At 49.3% G+C, this 19,776-nt stretch overlaps 1 protein-coding gene and 1 long non-coding RNA gene across 2 annotated transcripts; one reads left to right on the top strand and one right to left on the bottom strand.

Moving 5' to 3' along the window:
- Positions 1-1,949: 1,949 nt before the first annotated feature.
- On the bottom strand, positions 1,950-9,463 carry WFDC2 (WAP four-disulfide core domain 2). The gene is made up of 4 exons (XM_037499439.2): positions 9,368-9,463; positions 8,684-8,827; positions 4,202-4,354; positions 1,950-2,112 (listed from the first exon to the last, which is right to left on the bottom strand). The coding sequence occupies exons 1-3, from the start codon at positions 9,444-9,446 to the stop codon at positions 4,203-4,205; spliced, it is 375 nt and encodes a 124-aa protein (XP_037355336.1). The 5' UTR covers positions 9,447-9,463; the 3' UTR covers positions 1,950-2,112; position 4,202.
- LOC129146248 (uncharacterized) lies at positions 8,246-12,953 on the top strand. The gene is made up of 3 exons (XR_008552802.1): positions 8,246-8,287; positions 11,196-11,448; positions 12,497-12,953. It is a non-coding gene; the product is annotated as an uncharacterized LOC129146248 (long non-coding RNA).
- Positions 12,954-19,776: the final 6,823 nt, after the last annotated feature.

Here is a 19,776-nt window from a genome sequence, read left to right as displayed (position 1 = left end):
GACATATCTCAAGCCTGCTTGCTTCTATGTTCATGTCTTACGTGTTCTTGAAAGCGGAGATCTTGCATATACATTTCTGTCCTACACTGAGCCAAGTGACATGCACATACACACACACACACATACTACATGCACTGTCCCTGTCCCGGACAACAGCAAGCACCATGATGCACTTGGCAGGTGACTCCACAGGGGCTAACCTTTGACCCACCATGACCCACGTACAGAGCATATCCCAGCACAGAGATGACCATGCTTGGAGATCACCTAGTTCATGGGCTGTGGGAAAGGGAGGTTGGGGCACAAACCTGCAGACTGGCTGCTCGTGGGAGGAGTCCAGGGGCAGGTGGAGGGCTCCGGGGTACACTGCCCAGTAGGGGGCGGAGCCCTTAACTCATCAATAGAAAGCACCATGACAGGTCAAGAGAGAAGCTGCAGGAGAGGAAAAGGTATCCTATCTGCGGACCTTCAGGGCATGTCCCCGGTGTTTTGAACAAGGGCCCACATGTTCACTGAGCTCTGGGCCCCAACAAGTATGTAACTAGCCCTCTCTGTGGACAAGGCACTGGACTGACGGCAATTCCCTGAAGCTGATTGTTATACTGTGCTTATTTAAGTGAATGCCTTTTTTTTTAAGACATTCACTGGAGAATTTAGGCCATCTGTGCTGACATGGTGGGCCAGGCTTGACCTGCTGCTGCTACAGCACCAACTTGGTGACAAGACTTTGCAGGAAGGTGCTGCCTGTGGGGTGCTCTAAACCAGGAAGCTACGCAAGGTCCTGCTCCCTGGCAGAGTAAATGGATTAGAGCACCCAAAGGGCACTAAGGGCCTCTCTGGTGGCGCAAGGGGTTAAGACGCAGCACTATGAAGCTATCTGCAGCCTCTGCAGCCAGGGAGCTACCCACATGGCACAGCAGACCTCTCCTGGTTCACCCCCCACTCTGTGTCTGGTGAATCCTCTCACCACCCCCACCCCCGCATCTCTGGCCTATACCCAAGTTCTGCTATGCATAAATAAATAAAATAATTTTTTTTTAAAAAAAGATAAATCAAGTAAAAAGAGCAAGGTACAACACAATGTATAGCGTTCATGTAAAAAGGTAAGATGCTGGGCTGCGAGGCTGCCCGCAGCCTCTGTAGCGCCAGTTCGATCCCCAGCCTCCGGCGAGGGTCCCACATGGCGCGTAGACCTCTCTTGCCATGCCCGCTGCTCCCCTCAGGAGTGTATTTCTTCAGTCTGCCTGTTCTGTTTCCTGCTCTGGCTCTGGTGAATTCTCTCACCCTCCCGCGCTTCTGACTGTACCCAGCGCTTGTATAAAGAAATAAATAAATCTTTTAAAAAATAATAAAATAAAAAATAAAAAAGTAAGAAAGAGGAACTCTGTCTCTGAATAATATATGAAAACTGGCAACAATGATTATCCCTGTCGAAAACCACTGGGCGGCCAGGGATGGAGGGGAAAGGAGGCCAGGGGAAGAGACACTCTTCACTGCAAACCCTCTTTCACCTGTTGAACTTTGTTTCATCCAAATGGATGATATATCCAAAATAAAAGTTTGATTTTAAAGAACGACAGCAAAGGATCTAGCCTGCCACTTTCTTACTGGGTGGCCGAGACCTGTGGGTTCCTGGTGTGTAACATGGGACTGTCATTAGCTATTCTGAGGCGTTCTGCCCATCTGACCTGGGAGACCCCACCAAAACATGGCCCAGCTGGGGCCTGGCACACGGTGTGTGGCCCCTGCTATGATCTGGACCCCCAGCAAGGGATCAGTGTGCCTGGAGGAACCCATCATCAACTGAGCCTCAGCTTTCTCTGCCATTCCCCACGGAGGGCAGCCCCCAGCCCCACCTGAATGTAAGTTCATTGTTTCCAGTGGACCCCTCTCCGGACCTTGTGCCTGGAGAACCCAGCCTCAGGGGAGCCGGGCACAGAATGATAAGAACGAGGTTACCGCCCCACCAGTGCTGGAAGTGGTCACTTTATTGGTTGGAAGAGGACGAGCTGTGGTCAGGAGGGAGTGCAGAGGCCAGGAAGGGGCAGAAGCTGGGCGGGAGCGAGACAGGGCCAGGCAGAAACTTCTACACTTGCACTGCACTGTTCCGGGCTGGAGGAAGAAAATCACACCACCATTAGCAACAATGTCCGCCATACCAGGCAAGCATATCTGCACTGAAATCCTGGGCCAAAGCTCCGCCCACTTTAGCATCCCTCCCGCCACAGCCAGGCTTGACCTGGAAGCTCTGGGGACCCTACTTCCCTGCAGGTCCTGGACTCACCTCTTCAGCTTCCGCACCACCCCCACCCCCACCACACTCCTGGGTGTCCCATGGCCCCAACAGACCACCATGGCCTTCCTTAGGAGCCAAGATCATTCGTCCCCCAAGAATTCCTTTACCAACCGGAAGCTCCAGCAGACCCCCATTCCTTAGGGGAAGTTGGGAAACACTCATTAAAGAGATCTTATTCATCCCAATTTACATGCAAGATCATTGCAGCTCAGGGCCATGAAAAGGCTGGTTAAGCGTGAGAGCTGAACCCATGGCCATGCTGCTGGCATGCAGGGGGGCACGAGACAGTGGTCAGGGTCCTCAGAGACGGGGTTCCCTTGCGGACACCGAAGAGCAGGCTTGGAATAGCCGCCACGGGGCCTTGGGCGCGCCCTCCCTTCTCTCTGGGCCTCACTCTTCTCAGCTCTGCAATCCTGGGTTCCATGAGGGGCCTGCCAGTCCCCTGGCGGTGACTTGTTAGAGGCAGCAGGAGACCTACAGTGAGACTTCAACCCAAGGGCCCTTCAAGTTCGTGCTTGTCCTGTTTCCTCTGCCTGACAGAGCCTGCCCACCCAGCGCCGGACTGTCAGCCTCTCAGTCACCCGTTAGACGGGCTCAGGGCCGCTCTCCTGGAAGCCTTCCCCACCAAGCTGCCCCACCCCACCTGGTGAGGCGCCCCTCTCCCCTCCTGGGGCCCTGGAAGTGTCTGTCCACCTGTCCATCCCAGCTCCTGGCTCCAAGCTCTGGGCAGGGGCAGCTCCACCTTTCTCCCCAGCACCCATGCACCAACCGGTGTTGCTTTTCTTTACTTCCTTATACCTCCTTTACAACCTACTGTCGTTTTATTTTTAACCAAAGGTGGGGAGAAGCTCACAATTCTCTCTTTCAGGGTCAGGGCCACCAGAGGTGTCGCCGGCTCCCTCTGGCTGCCAGGAAGTAGCGCTCAGGAAGCTTTGAACACATTTGTGGAGGTGAGTGCCCATCTCTACCAGGCGTGTCCTGAAAGCCAAGCTCTTGGGCGAAAGAGAAGGGCGACTCTTCTGCTTCCCACTGGCCATGCAGAGAACTTCCAGCGCCCCGCTCCAGCCACTGCCCCTTCCCCCAGGTACGGTGTTCTGCAGCGCCGACTTCCCACAGCCCAGCTCCCCAGTCAGTGCTGCCCCACTCTCCTTCACCTAAGGCCCTAGAAGCCACCCAGCCTCGTAGGTCCCGGGCCTGCCACCTCACCTGCCGCTCAGGGGTCTCCCTGCTTCTCTGCTGCCCCCGAAGGTCCACTCTGCACAGCAGCTGGAGCATCCTTTACAATCTCAGTCCCAGAGGGCATATCTCCATCTCCATTCTCCACCTCCAGGTCAAGGCCAAAGTCCTTGCAACGGCCTCAGGCCCTCAGAGCTGCTCCACTAGACCCTTACCTCGCAGCCCTCTCCAGTCCTCTCCTTGCTCACTGTCTGCTCCTGCTTTTGGCCCACAGCCCCCTCTGCCTGCAGCACTCTCCTCAAACACCCTCCTGGCTCCCTCATCCACTCTTGGTTCCACTGCCGCCTTCTTGGTGGGCCTGGCACTGACTGACCCGGGGAAACTCTGCAACACGGCTTGCCACCCTCCCCACCCCTCCCCTTCTGCGCTGATTTTTCTCCAAGGCACTGATCTCCCTCTAACACTCCGCAGGACTCACGCTCGCTCGTTTATCTTGTTTATTGTCCCACAGGATATAAACCCACCCGAGAGAGATGTTTGTCTGCCGCGCCCACTCACGGAGCACCCCCAGCGCCCAGAGCAGTGCGGGGCACGTGACAGATGTGCAATAAACAGCTTGTGAGTGAGGAAAGCGAAGAAATGGACAGATAAGCCCTCTTTCCCAGCCTCCTGCAGCTGCCCTCACATCTGGGCATCCATGGCCGCTCCCCGCCCCACACACACACCTACCTCAGAAGACAGGTGTGACACAGGATATCTTCCCACAACCATTGCGGCAGCATTTCAACTGGCCGGAACACTGGCTGTCCACCTGGCACTGGTCTACGCAGAGGCCGAGCTGGGGGATCCCAGATTCCATCTGGGGGCAGGAGCCCTGCTTTTCTGGGTGGAAAGAGGAGTAAGGGGTGGCTAGAGGGGTACAGGAGGGATGAACACTCGTGCACTCCTGCCCTCCCCGGCCCCACCCTGGTTTCCCAAGCAGTGGAGCTGTGACAGGGCAAACCCCGATATAAAATAGGGTTGCCTGACTGTGGGTCCTCCCCCGCGCACTTAAAGGAGACTTACTGAGGGCCTCCCCAGTGGCGCAGCGGTTGAGCGCTGGGTTGCGAAGCTGCCCGCAGCTTCTGCAGTGCCGGTTCACATGGCGCGCAGCCCTCTGCTGCCGCCCGCTGCTCCCCTCAGCAGTGTACTTCAGTCCTTCTGCCTGCTCTGCTCCCCACTCTGGCTCTCGTGAATTCTCTCACCCTCCCGCGCTTCTGACTGTACCCAGTGCTTGTATAAATAAAATAAAATAAATTTTAAAAAAGGGGGACTTATTGATGCTAAACTGCAGACATACACAAAAGGTTGATAAAAGGTTCATTTACAAGGGAAGGGGAAATGGGAAATGAATAACTCAGGGAGAAAAAGAGGGAGATAAGTTCGTAAATGCGTCCTGCCCATTCCCCTGACCTGGAACCCCAATGACCTGCAGTGCTGGCGAAACACCTAGCACGCCTCTAGTGCCCCCCGGCCACATGGCCAGTTACATACCCAAACCAAGGGCCTAGTTGTTTAACTCCCCCCTCAGGTCCTCACAACCTTCCCTTTGGTGATTATGGGATTTGTAGTTCCCAGTGTCATGGGGGTGGCGTTCACAAAGCCTGTATGGAGTTTGCTCAGGACATCCTTCACCCCTATCAGAACTGCCTCCCCAAGCTCATCTTAGGATCTGGAAGGTCACCTACAAACCCCTCCACCTGCTCCTCTGTTGCTGGCTTTGGACTCCTAGGACCTGAGACCCAGCTCTGCTTTCCCTAAACTCCACGGCTTGGGCCAGAAGTCTCCTGAGCTCCCGTGTTGTGCTGCCCACATCACCGGGTTGCTGTGAAAGGGCTGGAGATAATGTACACAAATATGGCTTCTCCCTGAAAGATCAAACTACTTTGTGATAACAATGATGAGTGATTGTAACAGTTGACACTCACTCTGCTCTTCTTATGTGCCAGGCATTCTTCTAAGCACTTGACTTGTATTAACTCATTTAATCCTCACAGTAATCCTGACAGATGGGAAGAGGTACTCAACACTTCCTCTTGTTATGGTAGAGGAAACTGAGGCGCCCAGAGGTTAAGGTGTTCGCCTTAGGTCCTACAGGGCAAGATGTGAAACCTGGGAATCTGGCTTCAGAGTCTGCACCATGTGCCTGGCTGCTTTGCAGCCTGGAGGGTGCAGTGCACTTGGGAGGTTCTGCACCCCCATCCCTTTACTGATGCGGGGTGCCTCCCAGTTACAATCATACAGCATGGCAACCCCTGCAACCTCACATCCACACAGAGATGAGCATTCTTGCACACACATGCACATACATGGACAGCTAACGCTGCAGAGATGAGCCTCCTTGGCAAGGAGAACCGGGGTTCTTGTATAAATGCATTATCTCCTTTAACCCCCACACTGTCCATTGTCAGGGTTTTTTTTTTTTAAGATTTATTTATTTATTCATACAAGAACTGGGGTACAGGTCGGATGCGCGGGAGGGTGAGAGATTCACCAGAGACAGAGCGGGGAACAGAACAGGCAGACTGACGAAACACACTGCTGAGGGGAGCAGCGGGCGCGACAGGAGAGGTCTGCTGCGCCATGTGTGACCCTCGCCCGCCAGCCAGGCGGGATCAAACCGGCACTGCAGAGGCTGCAGACAGCTTCACAGCGCGGCGCTCAACTGCCTGTGCCACCAGGCGAGGCCCTGTCAGGGGTATTTCTAACCCTGTTTCTACCCCACACTGGAAGATGAGGCACAGCAAGGGAAGGCTCCACTCAGCAGGACCCTGCTAGAACCCAGACCTGAATCCAGCCCTCCAGCAGCATGAACACCCTCCAGCTCCTCCATCCAGGAGAGGGAGTTGCCCGGTGCAAGCCCAGGCACGCTAAACACACACATATCGGGGTGCTTAGCAGCAGAGGACAGGAGGGGCTGGCCAGCCTGACTTCCTAGTACAAAGAAAGTCATCCCCTGGAAAAAGGTGGCTTCCCTGCAGGGCTGCCTGTGGCACAGGGACAGTCACTGACAGATCAAGGCACCCATGCAGAGCCCCGGCTCCCTCCTAAGACACTGCGGGGGGTTACTTCGCTTAACCCTCGTGTGCATCCTACAAAGTTTGAAACCATCTTTCCCATTTTGCTGATGAGGAAGCACAGGCAGAGAGGGGAAGAAACTCACTCAGGACCCCAGACTAAGAGGCAGCAGAACAGGATTCTAGCTCAGGAGGTCCTGACCCTCTGCCTCAGCCTGCCCATATGAGACAAGGGGACAGTGGCGATTCCACCTAAGAACAGAAAGTCCTTGTGTTCTAGGACCCTCCTCACCTGTTGCCCCCCCCCCACCGCCCTCCTTCCTTCTCTGGTCCAGAATAGAGGCCCCCAGGCCCAGAAGCTTCCCCCAATGAATCTTCCCTCCGCCTGCAGCTTCCTGCTCATTCTACTCTGAGGTCTCTAGTCACACACCTTCCAGTCCCTGCCGACATCTCTGGAGAACAGTGAAACAGGAAGAGGGACTAGCACTGAGGCTGTCTTCTGGGTAAAGACCAGTGACTACAACACCCAAGTCAAATTCCTGCTTCCAGTCCTGTTTTTCCCTCTGAAAAGGCAGCAGATGGCATCTGTGCCTGGGGCCACCACCTGCTGGGATGGGAGCGGAGCCTGGAGCTGAGGCAGCCAGTCTGGCGGGCCCTTGGTCTGGCGGGCCCTTTGACGGGCACCTGGTCTTTCTCACACAGCTGAGGAGGGGCAGGGGTGCCGTGAAGAGTCCTGACTGCCTTCAAACCAATGGAGGACAAGAACAGAAAGACTGGAAAGGAGGTGCCCCAAGGCCAGAACCTGACTCCCACAAGGAGGTGGGGGAGCGGGAAATAACAAGACCATTAACCCAGCTGTAGAAATCAAGACCCTTAGGGCCAGCACCGTATCTCAAGGCCTGAGACCCAAGCAGACTCGGATGGCCTTAGCCTGTAGAGCACAGACCTGAGGGCAAAGATGTGGAGATTGGGCCCATCCTGGAATCTCTGGGCCCTTCCTGGTTTTGCAGAGTTGTCCAAAATTAGCAAAAATCTAAGATGAGCCCCTCCCTCCCCAAAGAAGAGGGCAAAACCTCACACTCCCCCCCACTAAGGGTCCCTCTTCCTGCCTGTGTGGTCTATGCAAATGTCTTTTTCTGTCCTATCTCTTTTCTTCTTTTTTTTAAAGGTTTATTTATTTATGCATACAAGAGCTGGGTACAGGCCAGAGATGTGGGGGGTGAGAGGACTCACCAGAGACAGATTGGGGTACAGAACAGGCAGACTGACTGAAATCCACTGCTGAGGGGCGCAGTGGAGAGACAGGAGAGGTCTGCTGTGCCATGTGGGTCCAAACTCCCCTTCTGGGAATCGAACTCACGCTGCAGGGGATGCGGATTGCTTCATAGTGTGGTGCTTAACCCCTTGCGCCACCAGGGAGGCCCAGTCCTATCCCTTTTCTGATAAACCTCTTTAAATACAGCTACCCTCTCTGTCTCCTGGAGAAACTCTCCTGGGAAACTTGCTGCTGCCGCTGAAACCCGAGCTCTGAGGAAATCTTTCCCACATGAGCCCAAGGACCCCGCACTCCAAACCCAAAAAACAAACAAACCATCAAAACCACTCAGGAAAATGCTGGGTCCTCTAGTTTGACTTCCATGGAAAATCCTCCCCTCCCGTCCCCCGCCCCTCTCATTTCCACATCTTAAGATGAGTTGAGCGCCCCCTAAATCCGAGGTCGGTCTCCGCCTGCACAGAGGAATCTTGGGAGACCCGCCAGGTCAGGCACCCCAAGTCCTTGGACCCCGAGGGATGGGCGTCCCGGGCGGGCGCGGGCCCGGCTCACTCGCCGCCCCAAGATTCCCCTGGCGGGGGGCGGCGGGGGGCTGCGAGCCCGGGTCCCCAGATCTCCCGGAACCACATCCCGGCCGCGCGCGCCCGGAAGCCCGTCACGCCCCTGGGACTCGAATCAAACCCGGGCTGGGGGGGGGGGGCGCTCCCCTCCCCCCGCGCTGCGCTTCAGCGCCGGCTTTGTCTCCTCAGGGTCTGGCGGATCTGGTTCCATCCGCCTCAACCTCGCCAGGGGCCCCAGGGGAGCGCCCCTCTTTCCCGACCCCGGGCGCTCCCGCCTCCCCCCGCCTCTCCCGCCGCCCCGCGCGGGTCGCCCAGGGGTTACCATTGGGCATCTGGCAAATGGTGGCGCAGCCGGCTGGGCAGCACTTGAGGTTGTCCGCGCACTCGCCATCGGACTTGCACTCCTGTGTACAGTTCTGGCCCTCCGTTAGCTGGGGGCACACCCCTGTTTTTTCTGCTGCTGCACCTGAGAACGGAGGCAGGGGGGCGTTAGCTAGGGGACCTGAGTCCCCGCCCCAGGGGAGGCCCACGGCCCGATCCAAATCGAGGGTCCCAAATTTCCACTTGAAGGAATTCTCAGTCTGTGGCAAGAGGGGCCGCCCCAGGGTCTCCCAGCACCCGGGAGCACAGTAGTTCCTAAGCCTTGGCCTCAGAGCCCCCCGACCCCACAGCTGGGCATGTAGGAGTTTCTGATGCCCAGGCTGAGGGTCTCCTCGCTGGTCACTGAATCTCCACCCTCAGCACAGAGCCTCCCCCCCAAATTTCAGCCTTCCGTGGTCTCCCCACTTGGAATACTTTGGCCCCAAATCCTAAATTCTGAGGATCACTGCCCCAGTGCACGAGAAATTCCAAATTTGTCTTCTTGGGTCTCTGCACTTCCGCCTCAGGAATCTCCACTTCTCAGTCCCCGAAGAGGCTGTGCCTCTGCCAGAAGGTCCAGACCTCTCGGCTCAGCCCCTCCGGGCGCCAACCTCCCCCCATACACACCCCGCCCGGCCGCGCTCACCTGTGACCGGGGGTAGGCCGAGCAGCAGCAGGCCGAGGAGGGCGGCAGCGAGCAGGCCCAGGCCCGGGCGGGCAGGCATGGTGCAGCCGGGCGGGCAGGCGGGGTGCAGGTGTGAGCTGCTGCTGGGATGGGGGGATTTAACCTCGAACGAGGGGGGCGTGGGGTAGGGGCGGGGCCTCGCCAAGCTGTAGAGTGCTCTACTGGCTCGCAGGCAGGCTGCCACCTCATGCCATTTCACAACTCACCTGTATCAGGTGTCACTCTTGACCCCGGTGGGAACCAGGAACCTAAGCAGCTTCCAGGCCGGTGCAGCTCGACCAGCTGCAGCCAGACCCTAGTCCACTCCTTCCTCCCGGGGCGGCGGGCAGGTCGCAGAATGCGCCGCTAGGCCCAGGATTCCTGGGTGCCTGTTCCAAGGTTTTGGGGTCTCCCTGTCATGCCCAAGGTCGGGGGACGAGGGGGAAAGGTCAGGACGCACAGGGAGGCCATAGAGCCTGGGAAATCCAGCCTCGTGGCTGGATTTAGGGTCAGCCAGATCAGAGCACAGATCCCTCTTAAGGCATTAATGGTGACGGTCTAGTGTGGTGATACAGAGCACATAGTAGGGGCTACAGAAGGAGAAGTTGTCAATAAATGGCCCCACCATGGAAGTGAAGCACCAACACGCTCAGGGTTGACTGTAGGGGAGAGGCGGAGCTAGGGTGGTGAGTGAGGGGGGCCTCCAAGCTCACTGCCTCATGGATCTCCCAGCAAGATCTCTTCTCCAGAGCAGAACTATCAAACTGTCATGTTGTGCTGCAGATGACGTATGAACGGATGTGTTGAGGCTTGGAACCTTTGCCCCAGGGTCCCAGGCAAAACCCGAGAGATAAGATTTTCACTCAAGTCTCCTTCCATCCAAGCTGTTTTTCTCATTTCACCAGAAACATTCGCCAGGAGTTGAAGAGCGGGCATTCCCCAGATGTTCAGAAAGGCCTCCCAAAGACAGGCCACCCCCTTAAGTACCTGAAAGAATGAAAATTGGGGGTCTTACACAGAATTAGAGTCATTGCCAGAAATACATTTACCGTCTGAATAACCTGTAAATGTGTGGCAGGGCAAACATCTAGTTACAGAGCACCTCTTTGTCATGTGAGTCCCCAGGAAGCCTCAGGCCCCCATCTCATCCCTCAGCTCAGGATGTACGCCATCAGTTGAGTATTTGTCTTTGCAATCTTTCGGTCTGTGTAGATTCCCCATACATACACAATTAAGTCGGTTTTTTCCTCCTAATAATCAATCTGATGTTTATTTGGCTATTTAACCAACCAGAGAAGCACACAGAAGGGACAGGAGTTCCCTTGTTTCCCTGCCCGTTTGGCAACCATGAAGGGTTACTTCATCACTGGACACTGCTCACTCCTGAGTGTCTCCTGCAGAAGGAGATCCCAGGGATTCCCAACACAGCTGGTGAGAGGACGAGACTGACAACATCACTCTCCTGGGCCTCTATCAGCAGGGCCTGGTGGAAATGACAGTGGTGAGACTCTCTCCCCCTCTTATAGAGAATCTTAACTCATCTTCTAGAGACTGGAATCTTAACTCGTCTAGAATTAAGATTAGCAGGAGAAAATATTGGTGGAACTAGTTCTTGGGGCTCAATAACTCTTGGCTATTGATCCTTTTTCTCCCAGGGGAGGTCTTTGTTTTCCTTGTCTGTCTGTCTTATTATTTGTCTTAGGGAATCTAAGCTATCGTTCTGTTCAAAAGGAGAGAAAGCATGTGATCCCTGTGTTCTGAAATAGCTGTTTGGGATAACAGGGTCCCTCATAGTTCTTTTCTTTTGTAGGCCAAACTCGGGGAGTGAGTTTTTCTGGATCTTGTGAGGCGGCATCGATCAGAATAAATACATTCACAGTGATCTTCCTTGCCAATGGCCAGGCAACGGGTCCTTTGAATTAGAAAAACTTCTATATTTAAAAAGCTTTCGCAGAGCTGTTATGATCATCATCGTGGCACCTACAGGAAGATCAAGTTGAAAAATGAATGGAAAGAAGTATCTCGGCTCTCAGGGAATCTCTTAGTGAGACAAAAGGACAGAGGTTAGACTTAAAACAAAAATTAAAAGCCCATCTAGGGCCTCCCTGGTGGTACAAGGGGTTAAGCACCACACTATGAAGCAAGCCGCAGTCTCAGCTGCATGAGTGCGATCCCCAATCCCCGGCCTGCCAGGGAGCAACCCACAGGGCGCAGCAGACCTCTCCTGATTCGCCCACTGCTCCCCTCAGCAGTGGATTTCAGTCAGTCTGCCTGTTCTATTCCCCACTCTGTCTCTGGTGGGTCCTCTCACCCCCGCATCTCTGGCCTGTGCCCCAGCTCTTGTATGCATAAATAACTAAATCTTTTACTTCACCACTAAAAGCCTAATTCTATCCTTTACCACACAATTGTCCCTTTTACCCAATTGATCCACCCCCCCCCTCCCTTCTGGTAACCACTAATTGATTTTATGGTCTTAAAGTTTGTTTTTTCTTTTATTTAGTTTGGTTTCTCTACATAACACATATGAGTAAGACAATACAGTAACTTATATAGCACCCACCATAATACACGTTAGGTCTGCCCATTTTTGCAAATGTCAGGATTCATCTTGTTTTACAGCTGAGTAGTGTTCCCTTTTGTGTGTGTATACACATATCATCTCCTTTATCCACTCACCTGTGACGGGCATCAGTCTTTCTTTTGACTATCCTGGGGAATGGCTTTGGATCTTCTTCTTCTTCTTCTTTTTTTTTAAAGATTTATTTATTTATGTTCAAGACAGGAGAGGTCTGCTGTGTCATGTGGGTCAGCTCCCTGGCTGCAGGTCGAACTCATAGGTTCACAGTGCTGAGACTTAACCCTTTGTGCCACCAGGGAGGCCCTGGCTTTGGATCTTGAGGCTATTTCTTTTGCACTTTTTGAGGATGCTTCTGGGGTCCATAGGATTATTTAATTCTGCCAGAAATATTTTGTCTGTTCTATTGATAATTGAGGCCTGTCAAGGACTTTTTCTTTTAAATAATAACTCTGTGGTTAAAAATTTGACCAATTTGGAATCTGATATTCAGAGGTTGATAATGATTTTTTTTTCTGACCTTCTCCCCACAGTTAAATGTACCCAGAGGGAGAAGAAAAACTTTCTACTTTGCGAAACCTGAAGTGCAACTTTAGAGACATCTGTCTGCCTGTCCCTTCAGAGCCTTGCACATTTATTTCAAAATGTTTGCAGATATGATAAAATTCTGGCCTTGGGAAATAATTAAAAATCTTTTTAGGAGAGACTTGGGTTCTTTCTTCTCCAGAAACTCATAATCTAGGCCATCCATTGAAATGCAAACATCAGGGGGAAGAATAAGGAAAAAAACACAAAGAGGAAAGAAAACCCTTTAAAAATCTAAAAGTGGTTACTTAAAAGCATCCCAGGAGACATCTAGACCATAGGAGATTTGTGCCTGATTCATGACAAAACTTAAAATGAAACTTGTAAGTTTTCACTTGTGTTCTAATAATAAGCTGTGTATGTGTCTGATTACAATTATATTTTTCTACTTTCAGATGGTATTACCAAAACAAATTTGTAAATGAGTTTTATTTAATTTCTAAGTGCATCTATACATAATTTCCAAACCTCCCGGAAAATAATAAAATCTACTGCAAACAAAATTTTTAAATTAATGTGATCTAGGAAAATTTTTGGTAAGAGCGAGGTTAGGTTTGTTGATTTAGGACCTCCCCTGGTGGTGCAGTGGTTGAGCGCTGGGCTGCAAGGCTGCCAGCAATCTCTGCAATGCTGGTTCGCGCCCCAACTACTGGTGAGGGTCCCACAAAAAAAAAAAAAAAAGTTTGCTGGTTTAATTAAAATGGGCATATCTTTAGAGTTACCACCATTAATACTTTTATTCTACTTGGGTTTACTAGTCAAAATAAGTTTATGTCACCTAACAAGAAAAATAACTTAAAATAATGGCCAACTTTACCTTAATATTTTGTAAGTTTTGGTCTAATTTCATAGCCCTATAATCAGTTTATAATAGAAGTAAAAGGCTTAAGTAATGTAAGTGGGATAAGAATTTCTAAGTAAATTTTCCAGCAAATAATTTTTCTAGCAAATAATCTCTCAAATATTTTTGGTAATTTAAAACTTGTAGTTTTACTAAGTTAAATGGTGGATAGTCATTAAATATCAAGATTATTTTCAAACAAATAAAATGCAAATACATTAATTACCAAACTATTTATTTTTGGTTTCTGGTCACAGAAGAACTAAGGATATTTAGACTTTTTTGTAAATGCATCTTGTGTCACATTGAAAATTGTAGTATAAGGAAACACATGTTTTGAAATTATAGAAGTTATTCATAAATTTACCCATCTAAAGAATGCTGGTAGGGCCTCCCCTGGTTGCGCAGGAGGTTGAGTGCAGTGCTGTGAAGCTGTTCACAGCCTCTGCAGCGCTGGTTCAATCCCTGCCAGCCGGCGAGAATCCCACATGGCGAAGCAGACCTCTCCTGTCTCACCCGCTGCTCCCGTCAGCAGTGTATTTCGCCAGTCTGCCTGTTCTGTTCCCCACTCTGTCTCTGGTGAATCCTCTCACCCTCCCGCGTATCTGGCCTCTACCCCGGTTCTTGTATAAATAAATCAATCAATAAATAAATCTTTTTTTAAATAAATAAATAAATAAATAAATAAATAAATAAATAAATAAATGATGCTGGTAAAACAGAGTTCACAATTGCTTATTTGGTTTCTATTAAAAAGCTGGGATTTTTATGGTTAAGAATTCTAACTAACATATACAATGAAAATTAATGGAAAAAGAAGGGAAATATCTCCATATGCAAATAAAGTAAGATATGTGATTTCAATAAGAGAAGGTACAAGGAATGAAGATGCATTTTGCAGAGGGAAAAAAAGTGATTTTGTCTCAAAGTGAGGTTCATTTTGCAGAATGGGGAAGAGGAAAGGCATAAGACAAAATCTTTTGTAAAGGAAAATTGTGGTAGCTTTGTGGAACTTGAAAGATAGAATGATGTTAAAATGCAATTTTATTTTTAAAAAATCTAAAAGAAAAAAGTTTTGTGGTACAGGAATCTAGGGAAAGAATTTTTTTCCCCCCAAATGTCAGGTATGTACCCATTGGTGTAAACCCCAACCCAGCACACGAATGTGATTCCCTGCATTTAGAGGGAAGTATTTCCTGTTTGAATGGAAAACGGTGTAGATTGTTTCTGGAAAACCGTCAAATCTTTCTAAATCTTAGAAGTCTGACCCTTCTTTCTTCAGTTTGCTGTCATCTCCATTCACCACGTAGAATTTGTGTTCATCAGGGGGACCCAGGGACAAAGTTTTCTCAGACTATGGCTCTGCTCCTGATCAGGGTTTGTGAAAGATTTTTCTTTGCCTTTTTAAGTACCTAGGAAGCAAAGATTTTGTGCTTCTTATCTTTACCAACATGTTTCTATTAAGTAAACCTAGTCTGCTCAGTATTGAATTAAGTGTTGCTTCGAACAATGTAAAACTTCTACATATGCCTTTTAAATCTTGTCACTTTGATTAAATAATGAAGTATTGTATTTAGTCCAGTGTTTTAAAATCTTTTGATATTTTTAACAAGATTCCCAGTATCAAAATCTGAGTCTTTTTGACTAAGTCACTGAGTTTATTTTTTTCCCCAGAGGGTCCCTCAAAAAGCATCTCATAAGATTTGTTCTCTCTCCTTATAAAAAAAGAAGAAATGTTAAACTAGGACCTCCCTGGTGGTGGAGGGGGTAAGTCTCAACACTATCACTTCTGCCACCTGAGTTCCTGCTGCTCCTCTTAGCAATATATTTCAGTAGATTTGCCTGTTCTGCTCCCCACTCTGTCTCTGGTGAATCCTCTCACCCTCACCCTGCACCTCTGGCCTATACCCCAGCTCTTGTATGTATAAATAAATAAATAAATCTTAAAAAAAAAAGAAATGTTAAACTAATTTGGCTTATTTGGTATTGCATGGAAAGCATTGTCAAATAACACATGATGCTAAAACTTCTTAGTTTATATTTATGTGGATATGTTATTAATATGTGTCCAAAATTTGCATGAGTTCATAGAAATTCAAAATGTTCTTGTATAAAATTATTGTTTGTCATCCTAGCTATTATTTTAAAATGGTATATATCACAATAACCAAATTTCCTTTTCAATGACATTAACAATTCTCATCAGATTTTGGAACGATGACAAAATCTTTTGTCACTGACAGAAGTTATCATTTACCTGATGCTTTTACTAATGTATTTCATGTTCAGAGAGATTCATGGAAAAGACTGACAAATCCCTGGCCTGCGGGAATCGAACGCGTGCTGCAGAGGCTGCAGACAGCTTCACAGCGTGGCATTCAACCCGCTGTGCCACTAGGGAGGCCCAATTGTTGGTTTTTAGTACTTTGTTTTTCTAGATGTAAAGAAGGCTAGCTATGATCTGCAGCAATTTGGCAAATTTTAACTTCACAAAATTGAAACATTTGATTTTTTCTTCCTCCCTGATCTCTCTAGAGTTTGGAAATTATTAGAAATCATTCTTATTTTAATAGCAACATATTTATTTGCATAAATTCATTAAAAATCTGTTATCTCTGTAATAAGACACTATTGGAAACAAGGTTATACTATCGAATTTCTCATTGGAATCTCATATTTAAGAATGATGTGCGTGGACTCAGATATGACCAGACAACTTTAAACAGCGGGGAGGTGACTTTACACAGACAAAAATACAAAATCAAATTCATACCTTGCTTACAGGTCCTGGACAGCCTACCAGGAGGACCATGAAGGTCACCATGAAGGTCACCCAGAAGCCTCAGGATATTTTGGGGAACCCAAGAAGAGAGAAACTAACCCACATTTATAGGTATCAAAAGTGAGATCTGATGGCAAGATCTTGGTGCATCTTCTTAGTCCTAGGAGACTATTATTAAAAGTTCAATTTGAGATTCCTTATGAAAAGTTCCAGCAAAGCCCATTTAGAGACAACTCTATGATTAATAGCTATTCTTGCTTCAGTTATGTAAATATCAGTCCACGCTTACTGAAACCAGACTTAATTTGCAAACAAATTAATTCTATTTTGAGTATCTTTGGTAGAAAGGAAGATGATGGAGAGAGAAATTATGTTTCAGTAATGCACCTTGTGGCTATCAGACACTCCTCTTCATCCTTGAGGTTTTTGTGTTCTGTCTATAAACTGGACTGGATCTTAAATTCCTTTTTTTTAACAAGATTTATTTATTTATGCATACAAGAACTGGGGTGTAGACCAGAGGTGGGGGGCGGGGGTGGTGAGAGGATTCACCAGAGACAGAGTGGGGAGCAGAACAGGCAGACTGACTGAAACACACTGCTGAGGGGAGCAGCGGGTGAGTCAGGAGAGGTCTGCTGTGTCATGTGGGTTGCTCCCTGGCCAGGGATTGAACTCATGCTGCAGAGGCTGTGGACAGCTTCATAGGTTGTGTCTTAACCCCTTGTGCCAACAGGGAGGCCCCTCTGTTGTTATTAAAGAGACTCAGGAATACATCCGAACTCTAGAATCCACGCTGGTGAGAGCCAGAGCAGAGCTACCCAGGGAGTGAGATAAGAAGTACCTTTACGCATCCTCCCTCCCTGTGCCAACAATCTGAGGTTCTGTAATGGCCAGGAGGTGCTGTAGGAGGCTAGAGGAGCCTGGGGTGGTGACCACAGGGATGACCGGTGAGCAGGGCTGAACACATCCAGTCACTGTCCTGAGAGATGGTAGAAGAGGCTGAGAATAGCTTCCCAGGTCCGGGCTGGGGACTGGAGACAGGAGACATGCCGTCGTTGGGAGGGGCGCGGGCTAATTAATCTGAGCTCAGAGAACAGTCAACAGCAGCGTGGCAGGAGCCTGGCGGGGACACAGCGCTGGGCGGGCTCCTGAAACTCAGTCTAGGGCACCCAGAGGACACTGTGACAGGAGCCGGTTTCAGCCTGTGGGCGCAGCTGGCTACTGGATATTGAGCCTGGTGCCCACAGCTTTCTTCGACCAACCTGGCTCCCCTGGCCAGGAAACTGCCCGGACTCTCCCCTCCCACCTGCCCCCCCCCCCCTTTCTGGCTCCCTGGCTGACTGACTCTTACAGGAATGTAGATTTCTCTGAGGCCAAGAGGATGGGGTGGGGCAGAAGGATGGAGAAGAAAATTTCATGTCAATGGCCCATAGCAAGCAAGGTGTTCGGTTTTCATGATGTCGTACTCTGTGCTAAGTGCATTAATATATTTTCCCTTCTACATTAAAAATTAAAAGGGCAGAGGCTATAAGACCAAATATATTCAAGTCTGCATTGGGGATTGACCACACAGGGACTGGTGACTAACAGCAGCTCTTCACTTTTAGACCTACGTCTTCTTCCATAAAAAGGATCTGTCATACTTATCTTGTAGGACTGTTTTCATAAACAAGAGAAAAAGCATAAATTAAAAGTTGCAAATCTGGCTAGAATATATGTGTGTGCACATGTGTATTATTAACCCCACAGTACAATGTTGAAAATTGGAATTAGGTGCCAAGATTTAAAAGAGGGGGGTTTCACATAAAAATGAATTTCTAGCTTCTTTTGGAAAAGGTAAAAGATCTGGCAGCACCTCCTTGTGACCACACACAGCCACCATCAACCAGAGTTTGCATCAGAACTACTTGGAGGGCTTGTGAAAACACAGATTTTAGGATGTCCACCCTTTGTGATTCAGAAGATCTGGGGTGAGGCCTGAGAATTTGTGTTCAAATAGATTTCCAGGTGATGCTTGATTTTACTAAGAGTCGAAGGACCACATTAAAAAGCCACACAAAGACCTCCCTAGTGGCACAAGGGGTTAAGTCTCAGCACTGTGAAGCTATCTACAGCAACTGCAGCAGGAGTTTGATCCCTGGTCACGGAGCTGACCCACATGGTGCAGCAGACCTCTCCTGCCTCACCCGCTCGCTGCTCCCCTCAGCAGTGTATTTCAGTACATCTACCTGTTCTGCACCCCACTCTGTCTCTGGTGAATCCTCTCATCCCTGGAAGCACCTCTGCCTGTATCCCAGTTCTTGTATGCATAAATAAATAAATAAATCAGTTTCCCATAAAACCCACCATCCCCTAAGGTCTCACTTGTCCTCATCCCCATTCTAATTACTTTCATCACATTACTTGCCTGGAGGGCATTTAAAGTAGATAAAATAAAATTGTGACCCCTGGGGCGGTTATGTAGCAAGTGTTCAGCAAAAGGTGCATGTAATTATTTAACAGTCTTATGAATGAAGGATTAGACTCCCCAATTTAGAGATGAAGAAACTGAAATTCAGCTAGGCAAAGTGACTTGTTGAAGGAAACTCAGCCAGTAAATCAGAAAATCAGAAGGAAGAAACTTCTGTGATTCCAATTATTTCACACACACACGCACACCCCCCCTACCTATCTGAGGTTAAGAGATAACACATCAAAAATTTTGAACATGACTTCATGAGCATATAATAATATTTATCAAGGAAGAAAGGAAACAGAAAAGAAAGGGAAGAAGGAAAGGCTTACAATGGGTGGTGAGATTAGTCATCTGCAGACGTGCCCACTGTAAACAAGTTAACACTGAAGAGGTAAGAAATCCCGAGGAACGAAAAAGGAACAGCAGTCTTTAACTCAGCAGTGGAGCCTTGTCCTCTTACACTGCTAGACCCACTCAAACTCCCTTCATTCCACGGACACCTCTTTCTCTGAGTGCTGGCTATTTTGTTGTTCTGTCACCTGGCATTTACTTGTCGTTTTTCCTGAAAATAGCACCCTGATTTGCTCTGTGTATGACTTCCTCCACCTCGGACAGGTGGGGCCTGAGAAGCCTGCCAATCAAGGTGCTTGCCCTACCCCCAGACAAAGAATGGCCAATCGGATGTTCCCCTGGAATTTTAAATTTGAGCAATTAATGACAGAAGACCTGAAACTGTATGGAGGTGCCAACTTGGATTCTTTTAGCCTTCCCTTCAGTTCTGCGAGCTAAACTAAATCAGTTCATGTCACGGGTTGCCAGGGGAAGAATACCACCAAGACTGACTCCTGGTACTCCTAGAAAGGAAAGAAGGAAGGGAAGAGGGTTATCTGTCATCTGCAGTGTAAACCGGGCACTAGCAACGTGCCTGCCCGTGATGCGGGCTCAGGACGTGTCAGTTTCCCTCCTGGACCCCTTCTTTGAGTCCATGACACTCCACCTCTTTTCCCTTTTTTTCATCTTGGCCTTTTTCATCCTTGGTTGCTGGCCTTGGGCCTGGCAAATGCCTGAGGGAGAGCATTTCTGCTGGGTAGAAAGCCTGAACCCGTCTCCTCACACTCAACACCTCCATCAGCAAGCTCCCCCCACCTGC

The sequence above is a fragment of the Talpa occidentalis genome, unplaced genomic scaffold, assembly GCF_014898055.3.
Source record: "Talpa occidentalis isolate TD23 unplaced genomic scaffold, MPIMG_talOcc4v2.1 talOcc4.10, whole genome shotgun sequence".
NCBI classification, from domain to species: domain Eukaryota; kingdom Metazoa; phylum Chordata; class Mammalia; order Eulipotyphla; family Talpidae; genus Talpa; species Talpa occidentalis.
This window is presented reverse-complemented; position numbering and strand designations above follow the sequence as displayed.